The 15,859-nt window shown below is 49.9% G+C and overlaps 1 protein-coding gene across 3 annotated transcripts in view; it reads right to left on the minus strand.

The window, feature by feature from the left end:
• Window positions 1-3,643: 3,643 nt before the first annotated feature.
• The window catches only part of KLHL3 (kelch-like family member 3), a 106,408-nt gene continuing 94,192 nt past the window's right edge, over window positions 3,644-15,859 (minus strand). For all 3 annotated transcript variants that reach the window (XM_004686755.2, XM_012727967.1, XM_012727966.1), the window contains 3 exons: window positions 12,536-12,676; window positions 11,127-11,270; window positions 3,644-8,091 (listed from right to left, as the gene is read on the minus strand). In XM_004686755.2, the coding sequence (XP_004686812.1) occupies window positions 8,063-8,091; window positions 11,127-11,270; window positions 12,536-12,676 (314 nt within the window). In that variant the 3' untranslated portion in view covers window positions 3,644-8,062. The remainder of the gene's footprint in view (window positions 8,092-11,126; window positions 11,271-12,535; window positions 12,677-15,859) is intronic.

Below are 15,859 nucleotides of genomic sequence, written 5' to 3' on the forward strand. Positions count from 1 at the left end.
ACCGGGGAGGCCACACGATCCCCGGTGAGGTTCACGCACCCCAGAGAGAGTTGAGGTCAGAGAAGTCATGCTCAGGGCGGAGTAGGAGGAGATTGTACTAGATAGGGCAGAGAAAGGGCCAGCTGGAAAATTTTGACAACGACCTGGAACTTCTTTTTCTGCCCGGGTTTGTGTTAACCGTAGGTGACAAGTCTTGAGGTTATCACTCCCGAATTCCTGCTTCTGTTTGGGACAACTGTTCCTTCCGAGTGCCTGTGTTAGGCTGGTGTCTGACCCTTATAATGGCGACAAGAGGATTGGATTGACTAGAGGCAAAACCGTGAGATGATGGGAAAGAGAGAATGCCAGGGAGATCCCAAGGAAAGAGCATGACAATTTGCAGGAGGCCGGAGGCTGGGGTACCTGCCTGCCTTGGAGGCTCTGGGGCCTGCCTGGGGGACAGATGCTTGATGACGGACCCCAAAGATGTGGGCCTGCCTGGGATCCCAGAAGACAATGGAAAACTGGAGACAAGAGGCACACAGGAATTTTGACACTGGCCAGTCCCACGAGTTGCCTACTCAACTTCGTCTTCCTTCTTTCTCCCAGGTATAGCTCTGAGGTCGCTTGGAGCATCTAGACATGCAGTTTATTCACCAATGCTGACTCCTTTGCAACTGGGAGCACAGCAGGAAATGCAAGTGGTATTTTAGCAGGGAATTTCTAAAAAATATTTCTCTCGAGTCCTCCCTGGTGGCACAGTGGATTAAAGCTGGTTGCAGCCGCTTCAGTGCAAATCGATCCCTGGCCAGGGGTAACCACATGGCGCCCCAGAGCTGTCCTGTCTCGCCTGCTGTTCCCCTCAGCAGTGTACTTTCTTGATCTGTCTGTTCTGCTCCCAACTCTGTCGCTGGTGAATCCTCTCACCACCCCTGCACCTCTGGCCTGTACCCCAGTTCTGTATGTATAAATAAATAAATCTTTAAAAAAAAATTCTTTCCTGTTACAGGTAGTATGCCCCCTCGACCTTCCTGCCCCTCTTTTTCATGCCCTTTAGCAGATATGAAAATAGCCGTGGAGTCTGTCTCTTGTAACATGCTAAGTCTGAGAGGGCAGAAACACAGAAGGCCCTGGGCCATCAGTGACACCAGGGAACTGCTGTGCCTGCCTGGAGCACCAACCGCTAGTCCCGTGGTTATCTGAGCAAAATCACCCACTCTCATCACTGGCTGTCACATGGAGCCAAACATGATCCTGGGTGACAGTGTCTGGGTTGCTGCTGACTCTAGAAATGCGACCAAGCTGCTTAAACTCTTCTAGCCTTAGGAGCCTCCACAGGCCTCCTGGGGAGCCTGGCTCTGCCTCAGACACTAACAGGCCACTTGGAAACTGCCTGTGAACAACAGCCAGCTGCCTTCTGAGTCCAGGCCCCAGTCTCCCCATCTGAAATAGGAGAGCTGGACTTGACAGTGTCTCAACCAGGTTCCCCTTCCAAGGACGTGACGTGCAGCATTGTGGGAGAGCTGCCCAGGCAGCAAGGGAGGGTCCTTGGGGACGCAAACTGCTCGGTGAAAATCACACTGGGCAGACGGAGCTTTATTCTGATTTTGTATTTTAATAGGCTAGCTACTTAGAGTCGAAAGAGTCAATGATTTAAAAATTAAGTCAATACAAAAAAACACAAGATGGCAGATCAGAGGCCTAGAGCAAGGGGTGGGAAGACCACAGGGATTGTGGTGATGGACCGGGGTGCTGTGGTGGTGGGAGAAGTCAAACACCTGAGTGGAGAAGTCAAATACTGTACAAAGATGAGCAATGGTGCAAACAATAAATTAAAAAGTAATAGGTTGGTAGAAATGCCACCAAGTATGATTTCACTCTGGAGCTTCTCCTAGGTAAAGGAAACTGAGCCAGTGGAGCCAAAGGGAGCAAAGGTGTGTGTCCCCACACAAAGCTCATGCACCGGCCATCTGTCCTTCCCCAGCTTTCTTTCACTGGCCAGTCTCCAGCCAGGCTCCTGCCTGCCTTTGCGGGTTGGCCAGTGGTGACCTCCCAGCTGCCACTGTACCCCACGGACTGCACTGGGACTGAAGGGTGACACAGCTCACCCAACAAGCAGCCTTAACGGGAGCGTGGGCAGTATCTCTTCTCGTGAGAGTCGGTGTGGCCTTGGGCCAGTTAATTAACCCCGTGATCCTATGAACTGGGCATCATCCAGAGATGTGAGGGTTAACTGGGATTCATGTGCTCAGCGCGGGGCTTAGCACACTGCAGACACACAATCAGCGCTGGCTACTGTGATGAAAACAACCGCAGCCGAACCCGCCGCTCAGGCTGACTCTGCACTCAACTCTGGGTCAGAAGAGCGAGGCAGCCAACAATACCACTCACTACTCTCACTTCTTCCTTGGGTCTCTCTGGCTTGAGACCCTGTCAATCACCAGGCACGGGGCAGAGCTACTGATATCCTGTAGGGGTCTGGGACAGTACAGTTCTGTTTACCACTGCAGGAGCCTAGGTCCCCGAGCAGCTGATTTGAGAAGTCACAGCTAAGCCAAGCCCCCAGGCCCAAGAACCTGCCACCTCACTCTCCAGACAAGACGTCCTGGCACACTCAAGGGATTCAATGAGAGGAGGGATCTGGAAAAGGGCAGGGTAGGGCAGCCGACAGGAAACTGCTATAGGAATTACAGGAACAGGGCAGCCTACAGGAATTGCTCCCTCCCTCAGAGGTTGCCATCAGATGAAAGGCAAAACTACAAAGCATTTAGCAGAGCCTGGCACAAGTGCGTGCGCAATCACAGCAGCCAATGCCTTTGCAGACACAAGCATTGCTGGTACCGTCAAAATAAGAGGGGGCATCTGTGACCGGAAGAGCAGATTGACAGTTTACTAAGTCACGTGAGCACTTCCCAGCACCCCTGGGTGCCTTCCCCTCACCTTGATGCTTCCCACCTCCTCCAGCCCCTTCCCTCCTCACCTCCTCAGGCTGTAGCAACAGAGGATGAAGGACACAGACTCTGCATTGCGACCAACATCCCGGCTCCTTCCCTCTGCAGCACTGCTACCTTAGGCAAGGTGCCTAACCTCTCTGTGTCTCATGGCTTCATCTGTAAAACGAAGACAACAGAAACTTGGAAGACCGCGGTGAGGATTAAATGTGTTGGCATTAGCACAACACTTAGAAGAGTGCCTCCCATGTATTAGCCACTAAACGCCAGTTATTTTCACTCCAATGTTTTATAAATACCTAACAGTCGCATATGTTTAAGAAAGAAAGTAGGATGTGTATACTTAGGAAAGCATAAACAGAATGCCGAAGAAGTAGCTAGGTCTTGTTACTTCAGAAGCGGTGTTCATTTACAGCTCCCAAGCCCAAGCCCACACCTGCCTCACCATGACCTCTGTGCAGCTGCCCACACTGCCCAACACTGACCGCAGGGACTGGCCTCTCTGGGCCTCAGTGGACTCTGTGCGGGCCTGACACCCCCTGGGGACAGAGGGCAGAGACCAAAGAAACCCAGACCTTAGCCTGCAGATCTTAAAGAGAAAAAAATTTTAATACGAAGACACATAGGGAATAAATGTTTTTGTTTGTTTGTTTGTTTTTACATCTGAGACACAAAGGGCTAAGCAACCGGAATGATAAGACAGAGAAAAGTAATCACGTTCAGCTTTTATTAAATTTAAAGTAACAAAGTATGGGAACATGATTCCTGTTAAAATAACACATTTGAGGAGCTGTTTCTTCAGCCCGCACTGTAACTGATAGGGCATGTGACTAGTGTTATGTTACGAGCCAGCCAGTCCCTGGCATCCAAGTGGAAAGCACAAACTCAAGGCCCTCACCTGCGCCGTATTGTTGGGGTGTCAGGGATCGAGTGTGCCTGCAATGGACAACCGCATGGTCATGGATGCCAACAGAGATGAGCAAGTCAGTGTCTTGGGTTTTCTTTCGAAGAAGGTATTTTACACATCATATACAAATTAAACGAGAAGTCCAACAAGTGTCGCTTTATTGCCACTAAAAAAAGGAAGGGGGATAACTTGTAATCTCCTGCCCAAGGGCAAGAACCTAACACGTGGGCAGTTTGTTTGTCCAGATGCCGCAGTCCCCAAGTTCTGTCTTGGATGATGCGTATCCACAAGTCACCGAACCCCGTGACAAAGGCTGCACAGGGCTATGAGGGCGTGACTGTCCACTACGGAAGAAGCCTCTTCCGTTCCCAAATGTCAGAATCGCTGCTGGCTCTTCTGCTCTGTCAGTAGATACACAGCATAGCTGAACAGGAGGGGCTTAGGACTCTTAAAGTAGTGCAAACACTTAAAAAAAAATACATTCCAACCTCCTTGCTTTTCTAGACAAACAGAGCCTTAACAACTCCAGCTAGCTGGAACAGGAGTTTGCTCAGCCTCCCAACTTGATCCAACAAGGTACAAATAGGGAGCACGGAGGCAATTCAAGATGCACCTGTCCCAACAATAATAAAAATAAAGAATTGTTCAAAACGAGGCTACTGGCAGATACACAAAACAGAGCCTGGAGTGGAGATACTGCTCAAGAAACAAGTTGTAAGTGAACAGTGTGAGCTCATGCAAAGCAAGACTTAACACATTCTGAATGGGGATCATAAAGAGTGACCCCTCTTTTTTGAAGCTGAGAGATAAGATGCTCCCCAAAGGGACATCCCCTGGCACCAAAGGCCTTAAGCTGTTAGAAGCTACAGAAGGACAAGGGGTTGAAGGACACAGGACTGGTCTGCTGGACCCAGGAAAGTCCTGGGATCACGAAGGGGAGGGAGGGCCCCACTCTGGGCGTCTCCACACTCTGCATGCCAGGCTCATTGCCAGGCAGTGAGAGCCAGCAAGAGAAGGGCTAGACAGCCTCACCCCTGCAAAAAGCAGACCCCCCCCAAAGTGGGCAGGCAATAAATATGGATAAGTGCTGAGTCAGACTTAATGATAGTCCCTAAGCAATTCAAGTGTTTTTGTATTTTTTATTTCTGCAATCTCTCTCAAAAATGGTATAGGAAAAAAGACTCCAAGTAAAAGGGACTCGTCTACCTGGAAAATCAGTTCGGGGAAGGTGAAAAACAAAGGGAAGAGAGCAACAAGCATGAATTATGCTTGAGACTGGATGAACGTACAGAACATAACATTTCATTATCATGGACAATAAAAAGCAATTCAAATATCCTGAAAAAATTATCTTATAAAAATATCTACATTAAAATTTTAGCCTGAAAGCTATAGCTTCCGTTTTATAAAAAGGCAATCTTTGAAAGGATCTGGCTCAGGAATATACAAACATTACACAACAGATAATCAAAGTAAGACAGCTCAAAAAAGCATCTTCGGGGATATTGCAACTGGTTTGTCATGAAATAGAATTAAATATTCTTATTGCATAGCAGAAAATGAGGTCACTTTCATGTGCATAATACTGCAACTTTTTAGATGGAGAGATGCCATTGGGTACTTAGGAGAAATAACTTTGGAATTCAGAGTCTGACTTCTTTGTTATCCAAATCAGTATCCAAGTGGCGTCTCAGCTGCTTCTAACCTTGGGCTGCAATTCCATTTCATCGCTGTGATCAGATTGCAGATACACCACTGGCAAAGCTGCATTCACAAGCAGTTGTGGCCACATGAATTAGGGGTGAAGGACGGGGGCCAGGGCAGGGGTTCACCGGCCCTGTAAGCAGCACAGACTTCAAAGTAAGTGTGCTGTGTGCAGGATTGAGAGAGAATCGTACCTAGTAATAAAGAGACGGCGGGTTTGATGGCATCTGTGGGCTTTTTGGTATGACGTATACCAGTGTTCTAGTCCCCGTGAGAAAGGACGCATGACGATGAAAAACACGGGAATGTGGAACCCATGGCAAAAACCCAAAAGCAGAGCACAGCAGGCTAGCGAGCTTTCAGGGGAGGGTCCCTTCTGGGAAAATGACTTACTAACAAGGGCCTTCCCCCCACAAGCATGGAAGTCCAGTTTCGAGGGGTTGGGCAAGGGCCCAGGGAAGTGACCTTTCATGGGAAACCAGGAGCTGTGTAAAGAGCACGCATTGGCCCTCGCCTCGAACTTCCTCCCCACCGCGCACGCTGAAATAAAGTCCTTAACCTTCAGCGAGGGGGGAAGAACATTCCATCGGCTCTGGGTCCAGGTTTGGGCCAGAGACCTGAGGCAGTAATCTCCAGTGCCCTAGGAGACTGCGGCCCCCACATCTGTGCATGTCTTCATTCCTTCAGAGACTTTATTCCAGGTCCACTAAAGCTGGGTATTTTCCAGAAACTACTAAAATGTCTGGGTGTTCCTCAAATGTCCTGCTGAAATAACGCCTCGAGTTGGAAGAAGTGTCCTCTTGGGGGGCATGTTTAGTGCACACAATAAACATACAGTAAGAACACAAAGTACCTGTGTGCTGTCTGCAGAGGCTCGTGGGTTCCTAACATGGGGGCTGAGTGGAGGGACGCAGCTCACTGCAGCATCCACCTGCACGTAGCTGGCTGCGCTGGGGCTCATTAAGCCCCTTGGTCCCCAAGTGGAGCTTGACATCAGAGGAGGTTAGACCCCAGCTCTTGACATTATGAGACTGTCCTCCAGACTTAAGATTTCCCCTCCTTATGCTGAAAACAGCCACATAAACAACAGCTGGCTAACCTCAGAACAGCACTGTTTTAAGTTTCTTTTTTTTTTTAATGCAAATAGAATCCACAGCCCTCATGTCCCCACCCCTGCCTCCAGATTCTTGAAGTTCTGTCAGTAATAATTTCTCTTGTGAATTAATAAAGTTCTCATCAAGCTCTTTTTCTAAAAAGCACATACCCCTGAGAGATCACACATCCAGGGCCTATCACCATCTCCTCCACCACAGGAGAAGCCAGGAAGAGGGGGTGATATGGAGGCTGGAGAGGGGTGACAGGCGCTGTGACAGGGAGAGCACAAGGCGCAGAAGACAAGGATTTCAGAAAGGCTTGACCAGAGTCACAAAGTGCCAAGCCCAGGGCCGGCCCTGAGCAATGTACCCCTTCAAAGTCATCCCTGCCCACCCGAGCCACACACGGAACCATGCCATGCGACGCTCGGGTTTGGGTTATCCTCCAAATGAGCACCCTTCTGAGAGTTGGCCTGGGCAGCAAGTACTTAGGGGACTCTCCTATCCCAGGAAATCCCACAAATAGCATCCTCTCTGAGATGGGTATGGGCAAGGACTAAATCCTTACCACTTTGGTTTGCTGTTTTTGCTTTTCATATCTATCCTTTTTCTCCAGTGTGTTCCTCAGGATTTCTTCGAAGAGCTAGTTTTCTCAGCTGAAGAGGCACAAAATCTCCCAAACCTGCAATGCATGACATGAACAAGCAGTGGCCAGGAGACTGGACAGTTCACCCGCTTCCTGGAGGAAAGCCTGAGGAAGGGAGCCCAGGAGGGGCTGGGGAATTCACCCGTTCGTTCCTAGCTCTAGTACACACAGGGCACAGCGTGGCCGCTAGAACGCCCAGCTCCTCTGCAGGTGGTGCTGGAAGGCAGGCCAGGGTGTGGCATGGTCAGAGGACTGCCCTTCTCACCCATTACTTCTAGGCCTTCCCTGTCCAACTGGACTTCCAGAAGATGCGTTAGTAGTCTCACGGGCCCCATGGGCAAATCCAGAGAGGTTTCTGTGATTTGAATTTTAGCATAGCAGAGGGATCAGTAGTAAGGAAATCCAGTAGAACTGTCATGCCCCCCAACTCAGTGAAACACCATCACACACACACTCTTTCACACACACACACACACGCACACACACACACGATCCAGGTTATCTGTTGTTTCTGTAGAAACACATAAAAATCCCAAAGGTGCTGCCCAGAGCTATGATGAACCCACTGCTCGGGGCAGAGGCCAAAACACCTCAGGGGACAGGAGGTGGGCATCAGTATGTATGCCAGTCACCACCCTGCCAAGATGGAGGAGGGTGCTTCTCGCTCCGCCGCGTGCACTGCCTGCTCTCACAGCAAAGGGTGTCCAGCCGCAGGGTCCTGCTGTTCCGAGTCACAGATGGCACCTCCCTTCCTCCACCTCCTGGCAGTGAGAGTTGGGGGTCACAAGGGCTTGTGAATCACAGCAACACCTATGATGAAAAGGAAAGAAAGTTATCTTAGCTTCTCCAAAGTTACTCAGAGCAACCAGGAGTTGATGAGTCTGAGACACAACAGGCCACAAAGAGAAACAGGCATGATTTGCATCCAAATGTTTATAGAGCCCAGGGACTCAGGTGGCCAGGGCTGGCTGCTCCCCACTCCAACAGCCAGCTTCCAGTAACATTTGAGCCCACAAGCACAGTCACTCAACATCTCCATCGAGATTTCACCCCACATCGTCACAGGGACTAAACTCATACAGGAGTGAGCACGCCCCCCCCCCCCAAACCTCCCATTCAGCTCAACTCTTACCAGATACCCAGAGGCAGCTCCACAGCTCTGCATTAGTTTCACTTTAAGGGAAGTGATGAGTGATTCATGTTACTTTTCAAAACCACTGGAAAGAACAGTGGCTGATGGAAGTGAGAAAAACCGAATCCCGTTCCTAACTGTGCCACCAAGCTGTACTGTGGCTCAGGCAAGTCCGCTGACATCACCAAGCTCAGTCCCGTGCTATTTATCATCTTACTGCCGATGTCGCAGAGCTGTTCCACACAGCAATCCCCCTCTCAGCCATGGGGGATGAGTTCCAAGAAGGCACAAAGTAGCATGCAGCCCTAGGGAGCAGATGCTTTTTCCTATATATACATACCTATGATTGAGCTTAATTTATAATTTGACACAGCAGGAGATTAACAATAACTACTAATAAAGTAGAAAATATATACTGTAGGGAAAGTCACTGAATGTGGTCTCTCTCAAAAATATCTTACTATCCATAGTATTTTTAGACTGTGGCCAACAGGAGTAACTGACACCAGAGAGAGGAGACCTGCAGGACCTGGGTAAACCCCAGACAGGGCTGAATGTGTCACAGCCCAGAGGAACCATACGTAACACCTACTTTTATAAATGCATGTATGACCCTAAAATAATACCGTAATAGACTGAGGCCCTTGAGCAGGTACTACAGGTTTATTTAACAGCCCTTCTACTAAAAACCAGCATTTGATGAGCTCCGTTCCCTAGAATACCTATAGCCAAAAGAGCACGTGACCTAATGTCAGACAACAAACACACTGGAAATCCTAACTGCAAGGCTGACCCTGTCCCCTTTCCTGCCTGAAGAGCTCATGCAAGGCTTCTAATCATCGGGGCTCTCACATGCCAGGCAACCGTGGCACTGAGTGCATCCCACATATCACATTTAACTCTCAAACAGCTCTAAGAAGCTGGGTATAATTTTATTCTCACTTTACAAATGAGAAAACAGGAGTTCAGGCAGATTGACTACTTTGCCCAGCACCGCAGGACTAACAGTTTCAGCTCTGACTCCAACATCGGCTTCCTTGAGCAGTAGCTATTCAACCCTCCAGGACCCAGGGCCATACGGCTGAGCTCACATGGGACCATATATTTTTTATCCACCTTAACCTAACAGTGCTTGTATGTGACAGTGTATGGCAACAACATTTTCTCATGACATTAAAATTACTTCCACTGTATAGATCTTCCACAGTTTAATTATCTCCCACATGCCAAATAGTAAGAATGCGGTCTTTTGCTATTATGATTAACACTGCTGTAAATAACTTTGCCAACAAATCTTTGCATTTCAGGCCATTTCCTTAGATTCTCAGACAGTAAATTTACCCAGTCAGTGAGTATGAACACAAATTGCATGTTTGCTTGACAGTGCTGGTGTTAATAATTAACCATTGAGAACAGAATACTCCAGGACCAACATGCCTATAAGATCTTTCACATTTAGTTGAAAAAAAATCCTAAGTGGGGTGGGAGGAGTGAAATAAACTCACTGCAATTGAAGTCTTGTGTTGACAGAATGTGACACAAACCCCTTGTGAGCTGCAGGGCATGACCTTTTTCTGCACTGAAATCCAAGTGAGAGGAATGAGGGGCCTTTCTAATGCAAAATAACAATAAGAATCTCACAGGAGTGGCATCTCATTACATGAGATAAGGGTTGTGAAATGTTTAGAAGAGTGCCTGGCACATTATAATTGCTCAATAGATAAATGTTTGCTCTGACCCATTTTCTGCAACGCGAGACCCAAGTTCTGGGCTCCATCGTGGCAGTATGTCTGCCTCTCCCTATCCTCTTGGCCTCAGCAGCATAGGTTCTGATCCTGCCACCCAAGTCTCATCAATCCCATCCTACACGCTCCCCAAGGGTAAGTTCCTACAATAGCTTCCAGTCGTTCTCCTCCACCCAGCCTCATCCTTCAGACCTGAGCTGGGTAAATACACAGGGCAGGGCTCAGGAGTCAGAGCTGGGCTTGAACCCTCACTTTGTCTTTTTTAGTTATGTGGCTTTGGACAGGTTAGTTAAATTCTGCAAACTTCAGCTTCATCTTCAGTAAAAGGGCAGGAATAGCATGGAGCTGAGTGGGTGGCCCACTCAAGCAGAGTGAAATGATGTGACCGAATGTGCATTCTGGCTAACGCTGCGCTGAGGGGCGCCTAGCCCTGAGCAGCTTTGGAGACCCACTCCAAGTTGAAACAAACCCCATCTCCTCCAGGAAGTGCTACTCGCTGACGACCGCCAGTTCTCACCTGTCATGTCCTAGTCTGTACGGTGCACCCCACTTAGAACTTGTGTGTACACCATCTCGCATCTCCTGGTCTAAGGACACAGGTCTTGCCTTTGCAATTAAATTTTTTGGAAAGCAAGTACTGTATCTTCCACCTAGGAGCCTGGCACAAAACCAACCAGAAATAGCAAAGAAATTTTAAAACTTCTTATGAAAACTTGGATAGGTCGGGAGTGGCTCCCAGGAACACTGTGTGAAGAAGAATTCTAAGGTTACATGCAGGTTCACTGGGAAAACAAGTGCTAATTTGGGTATCTGTCGTGGGCACAGCATGAAGGAGTGGTGACATGTGACAATTATCTGCCACCCTTGGAAGAGGCATGCAGGCCCAAGTTAAGCATGCCCGCACCCACCCTGCCCGGGGGGGGCCCCCAGTTGGGGGTGGGGGACAGGTTGGGAAGGTGCCCACGGACCTGCGTAGCTCCGTCCCGTGCTCATGTTGGTTGGCAGCAGCGTCCATTTGTCAGTGACAGGATTGTAGTACTCGACCGAAGCCAGGTTGCAGGACCCATCATCCCCTCCAACCACATACAGCAGCCCGTTCACGGCACAGACCCCTGGAAGCAAACAGGAGCCACAGGAGATGTTACAGCAGAAGCACCAAGGATTGAACCGATGTGACAAACCTGGAGAGTGCCTGGGGTTCTCTTCCTCCCCTCCCCGGCTGCAAAACCAAAAACAGAAAAACATATTGACAACAGCTCCCCAGGGACCCCTGGAAGCCCCATTCTAGGTCACCTCTCTGACCACTAGGCAGGCACTGCTCTCACTGCTATTTGGACTCATGGAGGTTTCCTGCCCCCAGCTTATAAATATGCACAGCACAGCGGGTGGGCCCCGGGGAGAGTGCTGTCCACCCAGACCTCCACAGGGTCTGAGCTCCCAAGAGGACAATGCAGGGGCTGCTTCTACTCTGCCTGTAAAGCTTTCCCTGAGACACCCCACTAGCCACACTGGGGAGCTAGTGGTGTGTCTTTGGCCCCTGTACGTGACTGGAGTCTAAACCCACAGTTCCCAGGGACAAGGTACCCCTCCTGCCCAGCTCTCAAAGCTGGCTGACTTAGGGTAAGGTCTCCTGAGGCCAGAATTCAAGAGAAGGCAAATGTAATGTAATACTCTCCATCAAGACTTTAGAAGGCCGCAGTCTAAGTACTGTGTGTTTTCTCAAAATTAGATCAAGGGATGGATGATGTTCCAAAAACTTATTATCAGAGTTGGTGAAAATACTCTCAAATACTGGTGAGTGAGTAAAGTGGACCACCTTCCTGGATGGCATCCAAAAGGAAACAGCTTATAGGGGCATCAGGTTCCAGGAAATAAAAAACCTAACCATTTCTATGGTAAAGCCATCCCTACAGCAAGGGACGGGGAGACAGGACTCTCGGAGAAGGCAATGAGAGATAATCAGGGGCCTGGCTATCCCTGTAAGGCAGGCGACTGGTTTCACACCAAAAATGGCAGGTTCTCCCAGGCAGGCACGGGAAGGCAGGGCCTGACGTCACAGCCTGTCACATCCCCACAGCCCTGCGCTTAACTACCCTCCAGAGTCTTTGGGCAAAGTCTTTGGTAGGGGCCACCCCATGGCTTTCTGAGTCCAGTGTGTGTAGGGAAAGTCTACATCTACGTGGGGGGCCCATTGCGAACTCTGGGTGCTCCAAGTTTTCCCCACCCCTTAGCCAGAGTCTGCACAGCAAATCGATGCTCCCCGTGCAGGCTCCCAGCATGTGCCCAGGTACTTGGGTGGGGGGGCTCTCCCCCCGGTTACGGCCAGTACTGACATGTAGGAGAGGCCTCACCCCGGGAGGCGAGAGCACCACGTTACCTGCATTGCGCCGGCACATGTTCATGTCTGCCACCTGCTTCCAAGTGTTTGTTCCAGGATCGTACACCTCCACGCTCTTCCTCACCAAGGGCCCATCGTGCCCACCAGTGGCATACAGCTGTCCGCTGAGAACCCCAACCCCTGAAAGGCAGAGCACAGCGATCCAGCCTGGGCCTGGCTGCCGTGACCAGAGCTGGGGTTCTGGCACCCGTCCTAGACAGCCACCACCAGCAGGGTGATGGGGGAGCTTCAGCCCCCTGAACCTCAGAGCCCTCAGCTGTAACATAGATAAAATGGCCCTTTGCGTGTTTCTTAAGAGTGTCAACCTGAAAACTCTGAAGTATAAAACATTTCTAAAGAAATAAATACGACCCCATTCTGCATAAAGAAACAGAAATATATATACAAATATGTTTTATGTGTTTGTGTGTATGTGTGTATCTCACCCACCATGACATACATAATCTGTACATGTCTATAAAGTGGGTAAGAGGTTCATAGGCAAAGGAAAAAAGTCTGAAATAACCCTACACAACCTTAAATTAGTTGTCTGTCCTCTCTTTTGCCTAGCTATATTGCCTGGTTTTCCTACAATGTTGTGATTCTTTTGTTCCTCAGCCTTCTATTAATTGAGTAAAGACAGTCAGAAATGGAAATGCCTAGGGCAGGTAGGCTGGGATCATGGCTGGAGGCCTCCCTGCTGGTGTGAAGGCAGCAGCTGGGGGGGGGGGTGGAGGGGTGAGGGAGGGGCGCAGGGGAGGGGCCGGGGGAGGGGACTTTCACCACTGGAGCACAGGAAGCACAGTCCCCAAGTTGAGGGGCCTAAGCAGAGAGCTCACATTGCATCATTTACAAATTTTAGTGAGACGTTTTGATATCCCTTAATGTAGGTTAAGGAAGGAAAAAGCCAGAAAGGACAATGGCACTGTTCCCCGGAGAGAGCAACTGACTGGTGGCCAGGATACCTGGGCTCTGGGCCTGCGTCTCTAACTCTCCAGGCAGACAGCCTCCTCCTCTGCAGGTCTCAGTGTCCAGTTTGTAAAGCGAGGGGGCTGGACTAGATAAGCTGGACCATAGGCTGTGCCACTGTGGACAGGCTACAGCTCCATCGGGGACACTTTTGAAAAGGCAGGTTCCCGGGGGCTCCCTCCAAGGTTCAAACACTAAAGGACTTGGGGTTTCAGACACAAGGACTCAATTTCAAGACTATTAACTTCATGGTCCTTCGAACAGGACCATGTTTGTCTTACCCACTTCTATTTCCCAGTGTCTGGCGTGAGTAGGTTCTTTTTTTTTTTTTTTTTAAGATTTATTTATTTATGCATACAGAACTGGGTTACAAGCAGGAAGTGCAGGGGTGGTGAGAGCATTCACCAGAGACAGAGTGGAGAGCAGAACAGGCAGATCAACGAACTACACTGCTGAGGGGAGCAGCGGGCAGGTCAGGAGAGGTCTGTCATGCATGTGGGTCACCTCTGGGGTGGGGATCGAACTCTCACTGAAGGCGCTGGGGCCAGCTTGCAGTGCTGCGTCCTAACCCAATGCGCCACCAGGGAGGGCCTTGAGTAGGTTCTTAAGAGAAGCCATTTGCATGACAAAATATGTAAAGATATGCTGATATGCCAGTAGTTTCCTTGCAGCTTCCCCAAATGAACAGTAGGTGGTGGTGTTGGATCACTAATCACAAGCAAACGCCTGGCATTTAATAAAATTCAGTGTGTGGAAGGTGCTTCCCCTTTCAGCAGGAACCAGGGCACCCTGAGGCCCTGAGGCGTCTTACCCACCACAGCTCTCTGCCGGTGCTGGCCACGTCCCCTAAAGAAGCCAGGGGCTTCCAGGTAACAGCACTGCTGCCCTTTCACAACTTGTCTGTAAAGTGTCCTGTGCCTTAGAGCCTCAAGGGCTCCTGGGGCCTCAAGCATGCTTCAAGAAATCAGAGGCCCCGGTGTCCAGGTCTTCGGACGTAGAAAAATGCCACCATGGCAAATATGTGAGCTCCCCACTCCAGAGATGACGCTTCCCCAAACCTTAGGGAAGTAAAGATTTAAAGGGAGGCTGACCTAGGAGCACGAGGCCCAAGCGGGCGATAAACCAAAGCCACCACTTCTGGGAGACAGACCACCACCTAAACTGTGGTCACAGGGCCCCCAAGGACACAGGCAGTGGAGTGGTCAGTGTCCATGCTTCCACTCCGGGGGAGCACGCCCAAGTGGGCCCAGCAGTCTCTGCTCAGCAGTGATCCCTGGGCAGCCGCCAACAGCAGCTCAGAACACAAACTCAGCCTGAACTTTCTGCGGCAGGTCTGTCCTGGGGTTCCATACAAGGCTGCTCCTCCATACCTCCCGCCTGAGATGCTTCTAGAAGCCACCACACAGCTCAGGGTGTGCGACCGGCCCCACTTGCCGTCCCTACATTCTGAGGCCCTGAAGATGCTCTCCCACCTCCAGTCACACAGAGGACTTTCAGAAAGCAAAATGAAGATTCTACCAGACTTTATAAACTAAAGAGCTGTATGAAAGGAGAAGAGCCTCGGGATGTATGCACTGAATTAGCCCCCAGCACCCAATTTTCACGTCTGGGGAATCAGAGACCATGGAGAAGGCAGGATTTGCTCAAGATCACATGGCAAGTCTGAGCAGACCCAGCACCGCAGCCCGGGCCTCCTGGCTTCCAGGCATTTGTTCCATGTTCAGAAAGGGCCCGACCAGTTGGGCAGGACTGGCAGAGACAAGCTCCTAAAAGACACATTCCAAACTCAAAGTTTCTTAAATGGAATCATACAGCCTTTTCTTTTCTAACCCATGAGCACACTAATATTCTTGAAAAAAATATTAAAATAGCATATATTTTTAAGAATTCTGAGTAAGCGGTCATATGTTTGTTACCGTAGAATGAGCTCACGGCTTAACCTGCAAAAAAAAAAAACAAAAACAAAATACAGAAAGAATAACACTGGTGGCGGGGGTGGGCGGACTTGGTTGTGGCTTCCCTTCCCAGAAGCCGCACAGCCTTCCTGCCAGGCCCAGGTTGGTCATCGGTCACCACTCCCCACAGGAACCAAGACAGAGTCAGCGTCCTGTGCCTGCCTGTCCTAGACCCTTTCCTCTGGGCCCCTAAGATGATGGCAGAAGACAAAGCAGGGAAGAGGGGGTTTGCTCCACTTCCTGCAAAATCCCCAAGGACTGCACAGCACTAGTCTTCCCACAGGAAAAGGAAGTGGGTCACTTTGGGGAAGTCACTTTTCCCTTGTGGGGGAGGGGGCTGAAATGAGGGGAAGTAGGGAGCAGGGGAGACAGACCCTAGTTCATCCCAAGAAAGGAACAG

Source organism: Condylura cristata, unplaced genomic scaffold (genome assembly GCF_000260355.1).
Source record: "Condylura cristata isolate star-nosed mole 26May11 unplaced genomic scaffold, ConCri1.0 scaffold00021, whole genome shotgun sequence".
NCBI lineage: Eukaryota > Metazoa > Chordata > Mammalia > Eulipotyphla > Talpidae > Condylura > Condylura cristata.